Source organism: Dermacentor albipictus, chromosome 1 (genome assembly GCF_038994185.2).
Source record: "Dermacentor albipictus isolate Rhodes 1998 colony chromosome 1, USDA_Dalb.pri_finalv2, whole genome shotgun sequence".
Taxonomy (NCBI): domain Eukaryota; kingdom Metazoa; phylum Arthropoda; class Arachnida; order Ixodida; family Ixodidae; genus Dermacentor; species Dermacentor albipictus.
The window spans coordinates 420,298,971-420,312,184 of record NC_091821.1 but is presented as its reverse complement, the minus strand read 5'-3'; the positions used below and the strand labels follow the sequence as shown (position 1 = coordinate 420,312,184).

The 13,214-nt window shown below is 45.7% G+C and overlaps 1 protein-coding gene across 1 annotated transcript; it reads right to left on the bottom strand.

Annotated features, from left to right (window-relative positions):
* Positions 1-889: 889 nt before the first annotated feature.
* Positions 890-11,196, bottom strand: LOC135900388 (uncharacterized). Its single transcript, XM_065429876.1, has 5 exons — positions 11,099-11,196; positions 10,685-10,912; positions 7,458-7,644; positions 6,370-6,568; positions 890-1,609 (listed from the first exon to the last, which is right to left on the bottom strand). The coding sequence occupies exons 2-5, from the start codon at positions 10,899-10,901 to the stop codon at positions 1,301-1,303; spliced, it is 912 nt and encodes a 303-aa protein (XP_065285948.1). The 5' UTR covers positions 10,902-10,912; positions 11,099-11,196; the 3' UTR covers positions 890-1,300.
* Between the last annotated feature and the right edge of the window lie 2,018 nt (positions 11,197-13,214).

Sequence of the window (13,214 nt, the reverse complement as noted above, 5' to 3'; positions counted from 1 at the left end):
CCTCTCTCCAGTGAGCCCGAATGGGAAGAAGCCCTCAAAAGCCCGGACCTTAAACTCCAACTCAAGGCCATCCAGAGGGCCCAAGAACTGGCGGAGCGTCACCACATTCCCGTCCCGACTTAGGCGTCGCCTACGGTTTCGGCCGGAGGAGTTCCCCGCGTGGGATCTCCAACGGCTTGAACCTCCTCAAGACTTCAATAAAGTTCTTGACTGACTGACTGAAAACGCTGCCGGGTTGGGTTATGTGAGGCCTGGCTTACGATTCGATGCACTCGAGTCGGATTCGCGTCAACGAAGTAGCCTATTGCGTATTGTCAAAGTGAGATTTGCACGCAGCATGGGTTGACATCGACGTAATACAGGTTGGGCAACATTTACCACGGACCGTTTGCGATGCTTTGTGGTTAAGTCTCTGAGCCACAAATCAACAAATCTCTTCTTATCGGAGCAAGCTTCGAGCAGCAAGCTTAAATACGCATGCCACTTGTCTCCTTAGTTTTCTGTTTTCCTCTCCGGTTGCGCGTCGAACTGGTCTCGGAGCTCTGCTTTTAGCAGCTTCTCTCAAACGCCTGAACGGACGCAGGGTGACCGCAGGCACAGATTTCAGTCATCGCGATGTCCGCCTTGCCCGGCGAAATTGACGACGGGGCCCCCTAGGGATATTCATTCGTGACATTCAACGTTATATTTCATTTAGAGACTCTAATTTGGAATGCTGGAATGTTTGCTGTTAAGAAAACACCGATATACAATGCGCACAAACCAAGTTTAAAATCTTGAACGTCACCGAGCACTGAGATAGGACACATACCGCCTATGCATGCCAGGCAAGAAGGAGTTATGAATACGAAAATGGTTAAGAGTAGTCAGCAAGTAACCACATACGGTGGACCGCGTTGCCATATTTTTATTAAAAGGACAAGAACGTATTGACCCGGGAAGTAGAAAAATAAAGCAGCTAAACATGAACATTATTTTGCAACAGCTGCCGAACATTCTAAATATCTGTGACATTGATCCGCAACATCATCCGACATCGCCAAATCACGGAAGGCCGCCGGCAGATACTTCGTGCACCTGCATCTTAATACTGTGAGCCGAAATTCATGGCCCCTGACAAGGCTCGTGCTTATCGTTTCTTTGATAGTCACGATTTAGAGACATCTAGAATGCCCAAGCCTTATCGAAGCGCGATCAGGTATTTATCTATAGGCCAATTGGAGGCAGCACAAATGATCAAATTCTTGGGCACGTATGTTGACACGGCGGGGCTTTTAATGTGGCTCGCGGCCCACCAGGCTTAGCTGATGGCGTATATCTTCATGAAGTCTCCTCCCCTGAAGGGCCAGCGGAAGAGGGTCTTGATGTCGGAGCACCGCTTGAGGCCGATCTTCTCGAAGTAGACCTCCTCCGCGTCTCGCATTTTCACGACGGCGGTGACGCACGGTGCGTCTTGCAGCACGGATGCCAGAAGTGCCTCGGCTATTTCCTCCGAGTCGGCGAAAATGCCGCGCACGATGCGCTTCCCGTAGATGTCTCCCGTCGAGAATCCGTAGCCGCACACGGTCTTCGCGCCGCGCCGCGCGACTGCGGTGTGGACGTCCGCCTCCTGCGAAGGGTGGTGCGCCGCAATGCTTGTGTGCGTGCAAGAAAGCCTGCACTAGGAATGGATGCCTTATGGTGTGCGACGGCGCCCTGATGCAGTTGGCCAGCTGGAAAGGTGCTAAAGCTTTGCTCCATCGATATGAGCAAACCCGGGAGAGTGCTGATCTTGCCCGCTCAAGCAGCCTGCTAATTTGGCGCTCAAAAGAGGACAACGAGAAGTAAGACTAGTGCCCTACCCTGCCAATGCAAACCGGATGTATCACGCGAAATGAAAAGCTTTATAGCAACCTAAGACGACTAAAAAAACCTCAGTGCCCTTTCACACTGTGAAGAAAGCTGACCAGCGAAGCTGCGTATGTGGGCCCCTTAATGGCCAACTGCACCTCCGCCGCGGGTCGACCCTGCATTGCACTATCTTCAGGATCGGTCTGCGTATGGGGAGTGCTTAACTAAAGCCTGCTTCACCTCCGCCGCGGGTCGGGCCGGCATTGCACTACCTACGGGATCGGCCCACGTATGGGGAGTTTCTTTATTTTTTTTTTGCTTAGGAAACGAAAATTTCCTTGGACGGTAAAGGTATACAGCTTCGCTGTAAAACAATATGTCGCTGTTCGCAATCATCCAGTCTGTGCACATGTTCTTTTTAAAGGTTTGGTTCAAGTTACGTGAAGCACCCGGTGTGTACCTCTAAAAAATCTAAACGTTTGCATCTCAGGGAAATATAGCTTTATAATTCATTTTTCCAGAATCATAAAAATAAATTGAGTGTTTGCATAAATGTGTGACGACACGCAGGCTGCGCAACTGCAAAGTATGTACTCTGTAGCTGTTACAAAGGAAATTCATCCACGTCTTTCTTTCTTTCTTTCTTTCTTTCTTTCTTTCTTTCGTTCTTTCTTTCTTTCTGTTGAAGTATATCGGCAAACAAAAAATTGTGTTCGCTCCTGCACCACTTTTGTAACGCAATCGAAGGCTCCGTGCTAGTACTGTAACCTTTTTTTTTCTGGCAACAATAGTGTTTCAAATCCTAGACAAAACTATTAAAGAACTATTGAAACATGACATGAACGTACTTAATGTTTTGATTGTAATGGGCGTAGATAAGTTTCACCGGTACATGCCGTGACAATCAAAGACTCAGACGGGAGCATAGAATCGATCCTGTCTGCATGCATCACTGGACATTGTCGTTTGCTGATGTTGAAATGAATATTTAACGAATAGATCCTGCCTATCACGCAATATGTCCCTCCTGCTGCAGAGAGCTTCGGTGCCACATTAGATGTGGTCGATGAGGAAATAACTTATAGGGTGCAATAGCAACACCACAGCAAGTAAGGAGGACTATGAAGGATTCTTTAAGTGTGGCTGTTAACTGCGTAGAATTTCTTTTTGACAGAAAGAGAGAGAGGGGACATAGCAATTCAATCCATAAAGACGCTCACATTTACAATTAGCCGAGGGAGAGAGAAGGAGATTCTTGATGATGGGAAGGAAAGGTTGGGGTAAAGTGCAGCGCAGTAACTGTCTCTCAGCAGAGGACACCTCAACCGCGCTGCACAGGGGGTAGGGAATGAAAGTAGAGGGAGAGAAAGTGCACCAGAAACAGCCGCACGCCGCGGAAATGTGATGGAGCTAAAGGCGGTCGGCGAGGCCGGCAGCCTTGGCGAATGTCAGGAGCGCACGTAGTAGTGTCCTGTGTCGTGAAGGGCAGCCCGAGGGGTGCAGGAGTTCAGTCACGGTGTCGCATGGCAGGCCGTGCCCACGGTAAACACGGGCAAGAGACGCGCGCGCGAGCAAAAAGTTGGGGCACTCACATAGCAGATGCTGGAGTGTCTCGATCGCGCCGCAGTCCCCGCAAAGGGGAGAGATTCACTGTATGAGTGAGATTCTGTGGCAAGAGTGCGGTTACCACACCAGATATCACCCTTAAGGAGAGAATTTCTGGCATAATAATATAATAAATATAATAATAATCTTTATTTCTCTCTTTCCACAGAATACAGAATGAGAGCGGACGTAAGGGTAAAAGCCGCATGCAGCGGCTTGAAAAAACCCCATTACGCCCCACATGACAGTATGACGAGAAGCAGCTTATTCATGACAAACGCAGAGAAATACTAGACACATTGGAATACATTGCGAAATTTGTGAAACTTACAAGGGCAAAAAATACAGTAGGAATCAGTAAGAAAATATACGTACAAAATCGACAACAGCCTTAGCGCATTTGTTAACATTGTGTGACGTAAGAAACAATAGCGCGACATACAAAAACATAATGAAACACTATACATTAGTGCAGGAGCGGCAAAACACTAATTAACTTATTTTTCGATATTTCTTCCAGGGAGATGTTATTACGTTCAAGTGTGTTAAGGTAACAGGGAAGTTTATAGGCGCTTGATTGAAATCGGTACACAGTCCGACAAAACGGTGTAGACCAAGTGGTGCAACGGCGTACATTGTATATGGGCACATTGCTTTGAAGGTTGAACAGTGTCAACATATCTGCGTTGTTTGTTCTAATAGCATTCTTGTACATAAGAATTAATCTGAAGGCATAAAGATTAGGCACTTGAATGATGCTAAACTCGGAATAATAGCTTTCTGTGTGGGCATACCATGGTATGTTAGCAATTAATCTTATCGCACGTTTCTGGGTAAGAGTAATCTTGGATAAATTATGCTTCGTACTTGTGCCCCAGACAGTGTGGCAATAGTTAAGTATTGGAACTGAGAAAGCATTGTAGATTAATAGTTTAATTTTTGTTGATAGCACATACCGTTGACGACATAGCACCCCATTCACTTTATTCATTTTTGATCTTACGTTATTAATTTGGGCATCCCAATTAAGCGATTCCGAGAAGGTTACTCCCAGACACTTGATAGTACGCACGATTTCAATATAGTTGTTCTCAAACTTAAGCATAATATCCTTTACAACTTTGTTTTTCGCTCGAAATACTATGGCTTTAGTTTTGCTTGTGTTCACCTTTAGGTAATTTTCCTGCGACCACTGACACATGTATTGCAAGAACTCATTGCCTCTAGAGGATAAGTCATTTTCTCTACTACCCGTAATGAGCACCGTAAGGTCATCAGCGTAGGCAGTAAGGTTCACCGGTAGCTTAGTGTAAAATATATCATTTAAGTAAACTAAAAACAACAAAGGGCCTAAGATGCTGCCTTGCGGCAAGCCCGATCTTATGTATTGGCCATCAGACAGAGCTTCATTGTGTGCTACAATTTGTTTACGATGTTGAAGGTATGACCGTATCAAAGAATTAGGAATCCCTCTTATACCGTAGTGGTTTAGTTTATTTACTAACAAGTCATGATTGATTAAGTCAAAGGCTTTCGAAAAGTCAATATAAATTCCGAGGACAAGGAGCTTGTCTTCAAATGCATTTATGATGAGTTCCTTTTGCTTGAGCAGTGCCAACTCAGTGGATCTTTTTGGTCTGAACCCGAACTGATCATTCGACAAAACGGAATGCTTATCTAAGAAATTTGTTATTCTCGTGTGAATAATTTTTTCTATGCCTTTAGAAATTACCGGTAGAATAGAAATTGGCCTATAATTTGACAGTTCAGAGGTATCGCCTCCTTTGTGTATCACGATAACTTTTGCAATCTGCATCTGCTTAGGAAATACTCCACTACCGAGACAAAGGTTGAATATGTGTGTTAATATTGGGGCTAGCAAATCAATTACATACTTTAGAGGTTTTATTTGAAAACCGTTAATATCTAAAGCCCTACTGTTTTTAAGATTTCTGAATACAGAAATTATTTCATTTTCGGTTGTAGGGGGCATAAACATCGACATCGAGACTCCTGGTGCTTGGTGAATTGACGTGTTTGTTGAATTAATAGGAGAGCTTGCTGTATTTGTGATATTCACAAAGAAATCATTAAAAGCATTTGAGAGATCCTTCCCTGTCAGCACAGCACCATCGCGCATAATGCAGTTTGGACCACTGTTGTAGCGACGTCCAAGCAGTTTACCTAGTTCATGCCATCGATGCTGAGGGTTCGTGCTAGAATTATCTGATAACGAATAGCTGAAGTATTCGTACTTGGCTTGACGTAGTTCTTTGTTCAAGATATTGCGATATTTCTTATATTGAGAAAATTTCACGGGATCCTTGGATTTAATGAATTGCGCATATAGTTTCGTTCTTCTTTCTATTTTTTTCAATAAGGCATTCGTAATCCATGGTTTCTTTGATTTACGTTTGCGACAGCATTTTAAAGGAAAGCAGTTTTGATATATTTGGTTTAACACAATCATTAGTGCATCGTACGCAACATCTGCGTCAGGTAGCGACAATATATGGGAAAAGTTGGCTGTACATATTTCATTACGAAAGGTGTCGAGGGATTTCGAATCAATGCAGCGATAATAAGACACCGGTGATTTAGAAGCATGTTTAGGGTTGGTATTAGCAATAAAGGAAAATACTGGAAAATGATCACTGATGTCAGTTATCAAAGTGCATAAGCAACACCGCATTCGGGGGCTACAGCAGGTTTGTTGGGTGTCGTTATTTATTGCGCACAGTTTCGTTGTAACACAGAACATAGAAAAACAAAGAGAGAGGAGGGGACGCAGCTATTCGATAGTGCAGACGCTTACGTTTGGTCTCAGCCAAAATGTGCCGTATGCGCGAGGTTACTATAAGTGAATACTACTGTTATCTCAACGGGTAGAAACACCGTGATCGAGCAATGAAGGCAGGGTGGAATGCCGCTTACGGCCAGGCACAGCTCGACGAACTTCTGGCGTGAGCAGCCGAAGACTCGCTCGTCGTACCGCACGACCATCGGAAGCGTCTCCTCGCCGACGGCCTCCACCACGATGCCCGGTACAGTCTGCACCAGTGCTGACACGTTGGGCTTCCCGGGACCCAGGGACCTGAGCTCACGGGCGTACATTTGGAAGTTGTGCTTGTCCCTGCACGTTGGCGGCCGGACGCAGAGTGAACCGGCGGGTCGAGAAGCGAGCGAGCAAGTGCAATTGTGATTAGCTATTTCGGCAGACAAGAGGGGCATAAAGAATGCTTGTCACCCTCCGATGAATACAGATGCGTATTTCCTCTAGTTTATTATAATATTTTCCGCATATTATGCAAACTTGCTTTTGGTTTCCCGCTTTCTATGCGATACACAAAGTATTCTTACAATGAATCAATAATGTTTTAAAATAATTTATGAAAATTGAAAAGAAAAGAAAGAAACCTAGGAACTAAGTTTTCGTGTGTATTACTCAGTAATAAGTAATGATGTTACCATTCTGCAAACTGCATCTGTCAATGCGTCTAAGCGGACAAAACTGTGAAATATAACCACTGTGAAATATACCGCTATTTAGTGAGCATGCCATTTCGCAGGGCCCTCGTATATACTATAACAATTTAACGTAAGCCTGTACTTCCATACAACTTTTGTGAACTTATGATGCTGTAACAGATGTAGCTTACAGAAATGCAATAACTGTAGTTGGCGCAGAGTTGCGGACTTGTAAACTTTCCATTTCTTTTTTTTATCCTTGCGGAAGCTACTGACTCTCGGAAATTTTCGTTGAGAAGTGTGCCATCATAAATCAAAATCGTGCCTCCTACAGCTGCCATAATTTGACTTTCTCTTCCAAATGCAACGAATTTCATCCAAATCGGTATAGAGTGAATTTTATAATCGTACATTTATGCGTTTCGCACGTATTCGAATATGAAAATCGGAGTTTTGCACCGAGCTAGGGATACCTCCTTAAAAAAAAAAAAACAGTTATTCTGAGACCGCAGCAAACTTGCACAGTAGTGCTGCTTGGCACCGCTTAAACTTGCCTGAACAAGCGGACCTGCGACGGCAGGCAGTGGAGGTAGATGTTCTGCGAACCCACGTGCCGCAAGGACTCGTCGAGCAGCCGCTTGCCGATGCCTCGGCGCCTCCACTTGGCCACGACGCCCAGCAGCGCCAGGTACGCCATGTCTGTGCCCACGAACGGCACGGCGCACACGCCGTACAGCTCGCCTGCGTTGATTGCGCGGCGAAGGTTGCGACGGGTTGAATGATACTTTAGGCGACAAGCGAGATGTGGCCAACGGGGATGGCGTGTGATGAACGAGGAAGGATCGGCGTTTGTTCGTCCGCCGAGCAGTTGAGTGCGAGAAGCGATGTACAAGGGCTCGCTCGTTCGTAGCAGGTCAAGTGTTACAGAAAAAAATTTAGCCGCCGCAACTACAGTTGAGCCCGACGTGTACAATGAGAAACATGGTAGTTTGCTAGTAGAATGGCTCGCACGAATGATTTTTCTCAAGCGAAACGTGCACCCCATGTTGTAAAGACGAAATGTTTATATGACACTGCTAAAGATGATCATTATGTCAATTTTAAAATTTGACATCTTTAGAGTATGTCTACATCATTATGAATCAGCATGAATAATTCTGAGATTGTGTAGTTAACTTACACAGTGTTGGTCGGCAGCAGTAGTGCATCACTTGACACAAATACTCAATGCTCATTGGTTGTGACCGTGTCTTAACTTATGACATCACTGCTGGTTTCGCTGGTGGATTCACCGATTGGGGCCTAGCAAGCCCGATGTGCGTCATCGCTGACGTTAATGCGCAGTTGTGGAAAAAACTGGTGTATGCCTATAATCCGATAACAAATGTGTCAAGAAATAAGTGATTGCGCATCGTTTTATCGGTGCTCACCTTAAGCGCTACCTGGGCGTTTGTCAATCTGTGCGCTCCAGATGCAGTCCCAGGTTTGCGTTTGAGACGCTATGTTATAGACTGTACTGGCTTCGAGAGCAGCCTACAAACATGGTCAGAAAATAAACGGTCTCGATTCGACAGGAATGCCTCGCAATAAAATGAACACGCATTATTGAGGTTTTACAAAGCGATTTGTTTTGATTCGATATTTTGTTTGTGATGTTATGGTAAGCATATGTAAATATACTCTACCTGGTCCAGAATAATTGCATGGTAATGTGGCAAAGCCTAATGAAGATTGACAGAAGCAACTTTCTGCTACAAACGTGCACAAGCTGCCCATTTCGAGCAAGTCGCGAGGATTATTCAGTGACACCAGAGCATGTTTATCATAGGCGGAATAATCTCCTTCTGCAGTGCGGTGAAAAAGTGACAGGATGGAACAGGCTAGAACAGTGATGCCCAGGCATCAAAATTTCTGCTGTGACAACAGGAGCTAGTGGCACATTCGAAGTTCTGTTATGCAGACTTCAGCAGTTTCTTGAGACCGAGGAAGTGCACTATAGCATCTGTCTTGAACTGAGCACGTAGTTTAAGGCACACTAAGCAAAAATAATATGTGTTTTCTTGTAGTTTATTTTTGTTTCGGAAGGGTTTACCTCATGGCGTATGAGAGTAAATAAAGTACTATAGAAGGTTGGAACTCTGGGTCGGGCAGGAACCCCAGCAGTGTCTCTGCAAACTGATTGTCCCTCCCCCGATGGGTGTAGTATTCAGGTACGTGTGAGTTCAGTCCAGCCTTTCTTAAGATCTTACGTATTATCGCCCGTCTTCCAGAGCACCGCCAAAGCAGGTGTAGAGCATCTGACGTTGCCACAGGAACAGAGCACATAAGACACGTTCCGGTGGTCGTCTTTTGTCGATACCCAAGCACAGGTGTAACGGATGGGGGAAGATCATTGTAGTCCGGAGCCTTTGGGCAAGTAGGTTTTCGCAGTAGGTTTTAATGCGGAGCCTTATATAGAAATCTCTAATCCAGGTCACGGAAGGTTACTTTCATTTTATCGGTTCACCTTAAATAAAAGCAAATTACCGCTTAAAATACGGCAAAATAGGGCTACAATGTTAATCTCGACCTAACGATGTCTATAGCATCCAAAATTTTCATGACGATGTATGCATGGACAGTGAAATTTAAAATAAAAATCAATTTCTTGGTTTCATGATAAGTGTAAAGTAATAAGGTAAAGTATAACTTTGAATATAGCCAATGAGGATTATCTATGTAGCAGGCGTTCATTTGAGGTGAGTCATGTAACCGTACGACAATTTCGGGGTCGTGGGTCCTCTGGGCATGATAGCCACTTCACCCTCAATAAATTCCGAAACTCCGCCCCCCTTCACATGCTAGAGTCGCAGCTACTGGATGTAGCTGGCGCACAGGCTGGTGCGGTGGCATGGGCTCATTGGTGCATTGATTGGGCACCGAGCGCCGCCCACTTCTGCTCTCGCTCTCGCGTGAACTGTGAACAGGCCTCAATCAGAAAAGGTGAGCGTTGCTACGGATAGGCAGCGCTGCTCTAATCTAACGGAAGGAGATAGGCAAGAACGTTTAGTTCGCAAAGGATCAAATAAGGAGTCACCATAAAATGCTTTCTATTAACCACTTTCGGTTTCATTTCCCCGGAGATCTATATGTCGTTACGAAATGACACAGAAGCAGTGACGTGGCCACGTGAGTATTTGGCACTCGTTCGACATACTACCCTGTGAGCCGGACTGCCAAAACGATCCCGATGTCCTGCTGCCCCGTGACCACTTACTGTGTCATGATCCCACAACAAATACAGCTCTCTGGAAACGAAACCCAAACGCCTTCGTATAAAAGCTGTCATTATATATATTATTTTAAGAGGTTCTGGGGATTCCCAGTATATTTTTCTGGGAATTTGACGTCCGGGATCTTCGGTAATTAATTCAAAAGACGAAAAGTCAGAAATGTTACGTCAGTATAGCCTGCTCCTTCAAACACATCTCGCTCTTGTAGAAAAAAATTGGATGCCCAGTAGTGTAGAGTTACATTAGCATGCTACACATACCAAACAGTCACCACAAAGGTGAGCTCACAAGAACCAGCGTTTCAGACGCTCGATAGGCGAACGCGGCGTGTAATTCGTCTCCTGTTCACAAACGCTACTACGTAATAGCAGAAGAAACGCGCGGCCGCTGCCCAAGGCGCTACAAAATGGTGAACATGGATAGCTGGAACGTAGTGTACTCTTCGCGGACGCGGGGCGTCTGGTCGTCGCAAGACCCAGCCGTGCGGGAAGGGCTAAAATTTCTCGCACCGTCATCGGTTATTGCTCCGTAAATGCTTCCGGGGTCTGTCTTCCAGAGGGTCTCGAGGTGGTGAGTGCCAGTCACGAAGCCTATCTCGCGACGGAGCTCCTTCGTGAGAGGCAACTCCTCCCAAAGCAGCGGCCTGATCGTGTACTCCCTCGGGCCCGTGCTGGCCGAGGACTTGCTGGTGCTGGCAACGGGCTCTGGGTCGTTCGCGCTCGACATGACTCGAGCGCCTGCACGCGGTCCCGAAGAAACAGCGGTGGTAGCGCTGACGTCAAAGGTGTACCGACCGAGAATCGTTCACTTATGGAGCAGAGTGAAGCGCAGTTTCCAAGCTTTCAACATCGTCGCGTGTTTTTTAGTCATTTAGCGGAATGAACAGCAATAACGAAGCAGCACAATGACTGGGAAAGACGCACCTTTTTTTTCGTTGTTGTCCAAGAGCACAACGAACGACCTAGCCTTTTGCCGGCAGACCGCTTCTTCTTCTGTTTCGAATGTTGAGCACGCGCGTGGGCGCCTGCTCGTGAGTATGCCAGTTTGGTTGTCCGAAAGAAAAAGAAAACGAGAAAGAACGAGGAAAAATATGAGTTAAATCTAACATCCTCGAGCTTTTGCAACAAGAAATTCTGTACAATTAATAGCATCATGAAAACTATAAAGAAGTTGGGTCATCTGCTTACTATTTCTTTGTTGCTCTGTCAAAAGTTCGCCAGGATCTAAGAATATTTTTGCAAGCCGATGGTGATTGCTAAACGCTGGAATTAAAGGCACCAATAACCGTGTTGCAGCTGGGTAGATAGCTAATACACAAAACAAGTGAGCATGTCATGGATAACGCTTCTATCGGTGTGACTGAACAAAGTAACATGGAGAACGAACACTGTGATAGGGCGGTTCATCTGTTGCTCGTTTACAAGTCGTTGATATTGAACAGGAGATTTGTGTGTGGTTTAGCGGTTACCAGTATAAACGTCTGCCAATAATAGCCCAGAAGACAGTGTTTCCCAGACCGGCTTACCTGGCGACAGTCTCATCAGAAATATCAGTGGGCCAATCACCCTTTGTTCTCTTCTCTGGAATGTGCAGAAGGACGACGAACTTATCCGCCTGCAATGGAGGCTTACAAATAACGCAGACAAGTGCGTTTTCTTGGTGTCAGGCTTGACTACAGGATGGAATGGCGGCAAGTCGTGGATACCATCGCCTCATCACTTGTTCCTAGTCTCAACGTTATTCGAAAAATCGCTCGTGCACGTTGGGGAAGCCATCCGACATCACTGATCAAGCTGCACACCGTGCTCGACAGTGTACTTCGACAGCTGCCTTTGGTCTCGCCATCCGAAACATACAGTACCGCACTTACTATATTTTTGCAATACCAATTATATGAACATTCAAGGCGCATTCCTGTCGTTGACATCATGTTCCGTATGAAGTCCAAGGGCGATAACATCGTCACCGCGCGCCGCATGCTTTATCTGCGAGAGAAAGCACAGGTGGGGGAGGGGGGATGAGGTGAGCCGATGATGGTGGGTCAGCGTTACGTGCGTAACGGAGAAAAGCGGGGAGTGAGTGCACCGCCTTCCGTAGCGCGCGATGCATCGGAGCTAGTGTATGTAGGGGGGGCTTATGGATTCTGTGATCTGTGAATCTCTGATTGCGCAACATATTTTGTTTTCCTTGTTTGACGCACTACACAGTGTGTTTCAGCGAACTTTAGCCAAAGTTTAAAAATATGCCGATGCACTTTAAGACGACGCGACCAAATGCATGTTGGTTCCTATTGTATGCAGTGTGTCATGCTATTTTTTATTTTGTTTATTTAGATAATTAGTCAAGCTTAGTTAATCTAATTCTCAAGCAACGAAGCTACGAAAAAAATTCGAATTAGAAAGTTGTAGAGTGGTTTGCAAAACGTCCGAATAAACAGTATCTGTCTTTCTATTCATGAAGCATATATATTAGTGTATTTCAGCTTACTGATGATGCCCGTGAAATGCAAAACACCACGTGACATGCCTGCTTGCGCGTCGTGATTGCACTCCTCCCAAACGTTCCGCGCACAAGCAGTCATAGGCGCGCTGCCGCTTACAAGGCGACAGGGCAGCGACGCAAGCGTTGGCTGTTCGATTCAAGTTAGCAACCGTTATCGCTTGCGCTGCGTAAAGCGACTGACGGACATGATGGTGGTGGTAGGTAGTAGTTCCAGACAGTGATAAGCGAACTATCGTGCATCGGCTGTAAGAGCGCGAGCAATTTCGTGATTCCTTTTTCAAACGAGGAAAAAACAGACATGATCCTTGCCCTTGGAGCTGCAAGCGGACAGAGACGGCAAGCTGCAAGAATAATTCAAAGCTGGCACCCGGGTACGCGACCTAGCCGGATGACAATATTAGACACCGACGAGTCGCTAAAGCAACCAGAAAGTTCACAAAAAAGAGGAAGAGAGCTTCAGTCATAAATAATGAGGTTCACTCCAACGTTTTGTCTTTCATGGCGGCTAATCCGCACGCTGGCACGCGCAGCGTGGCG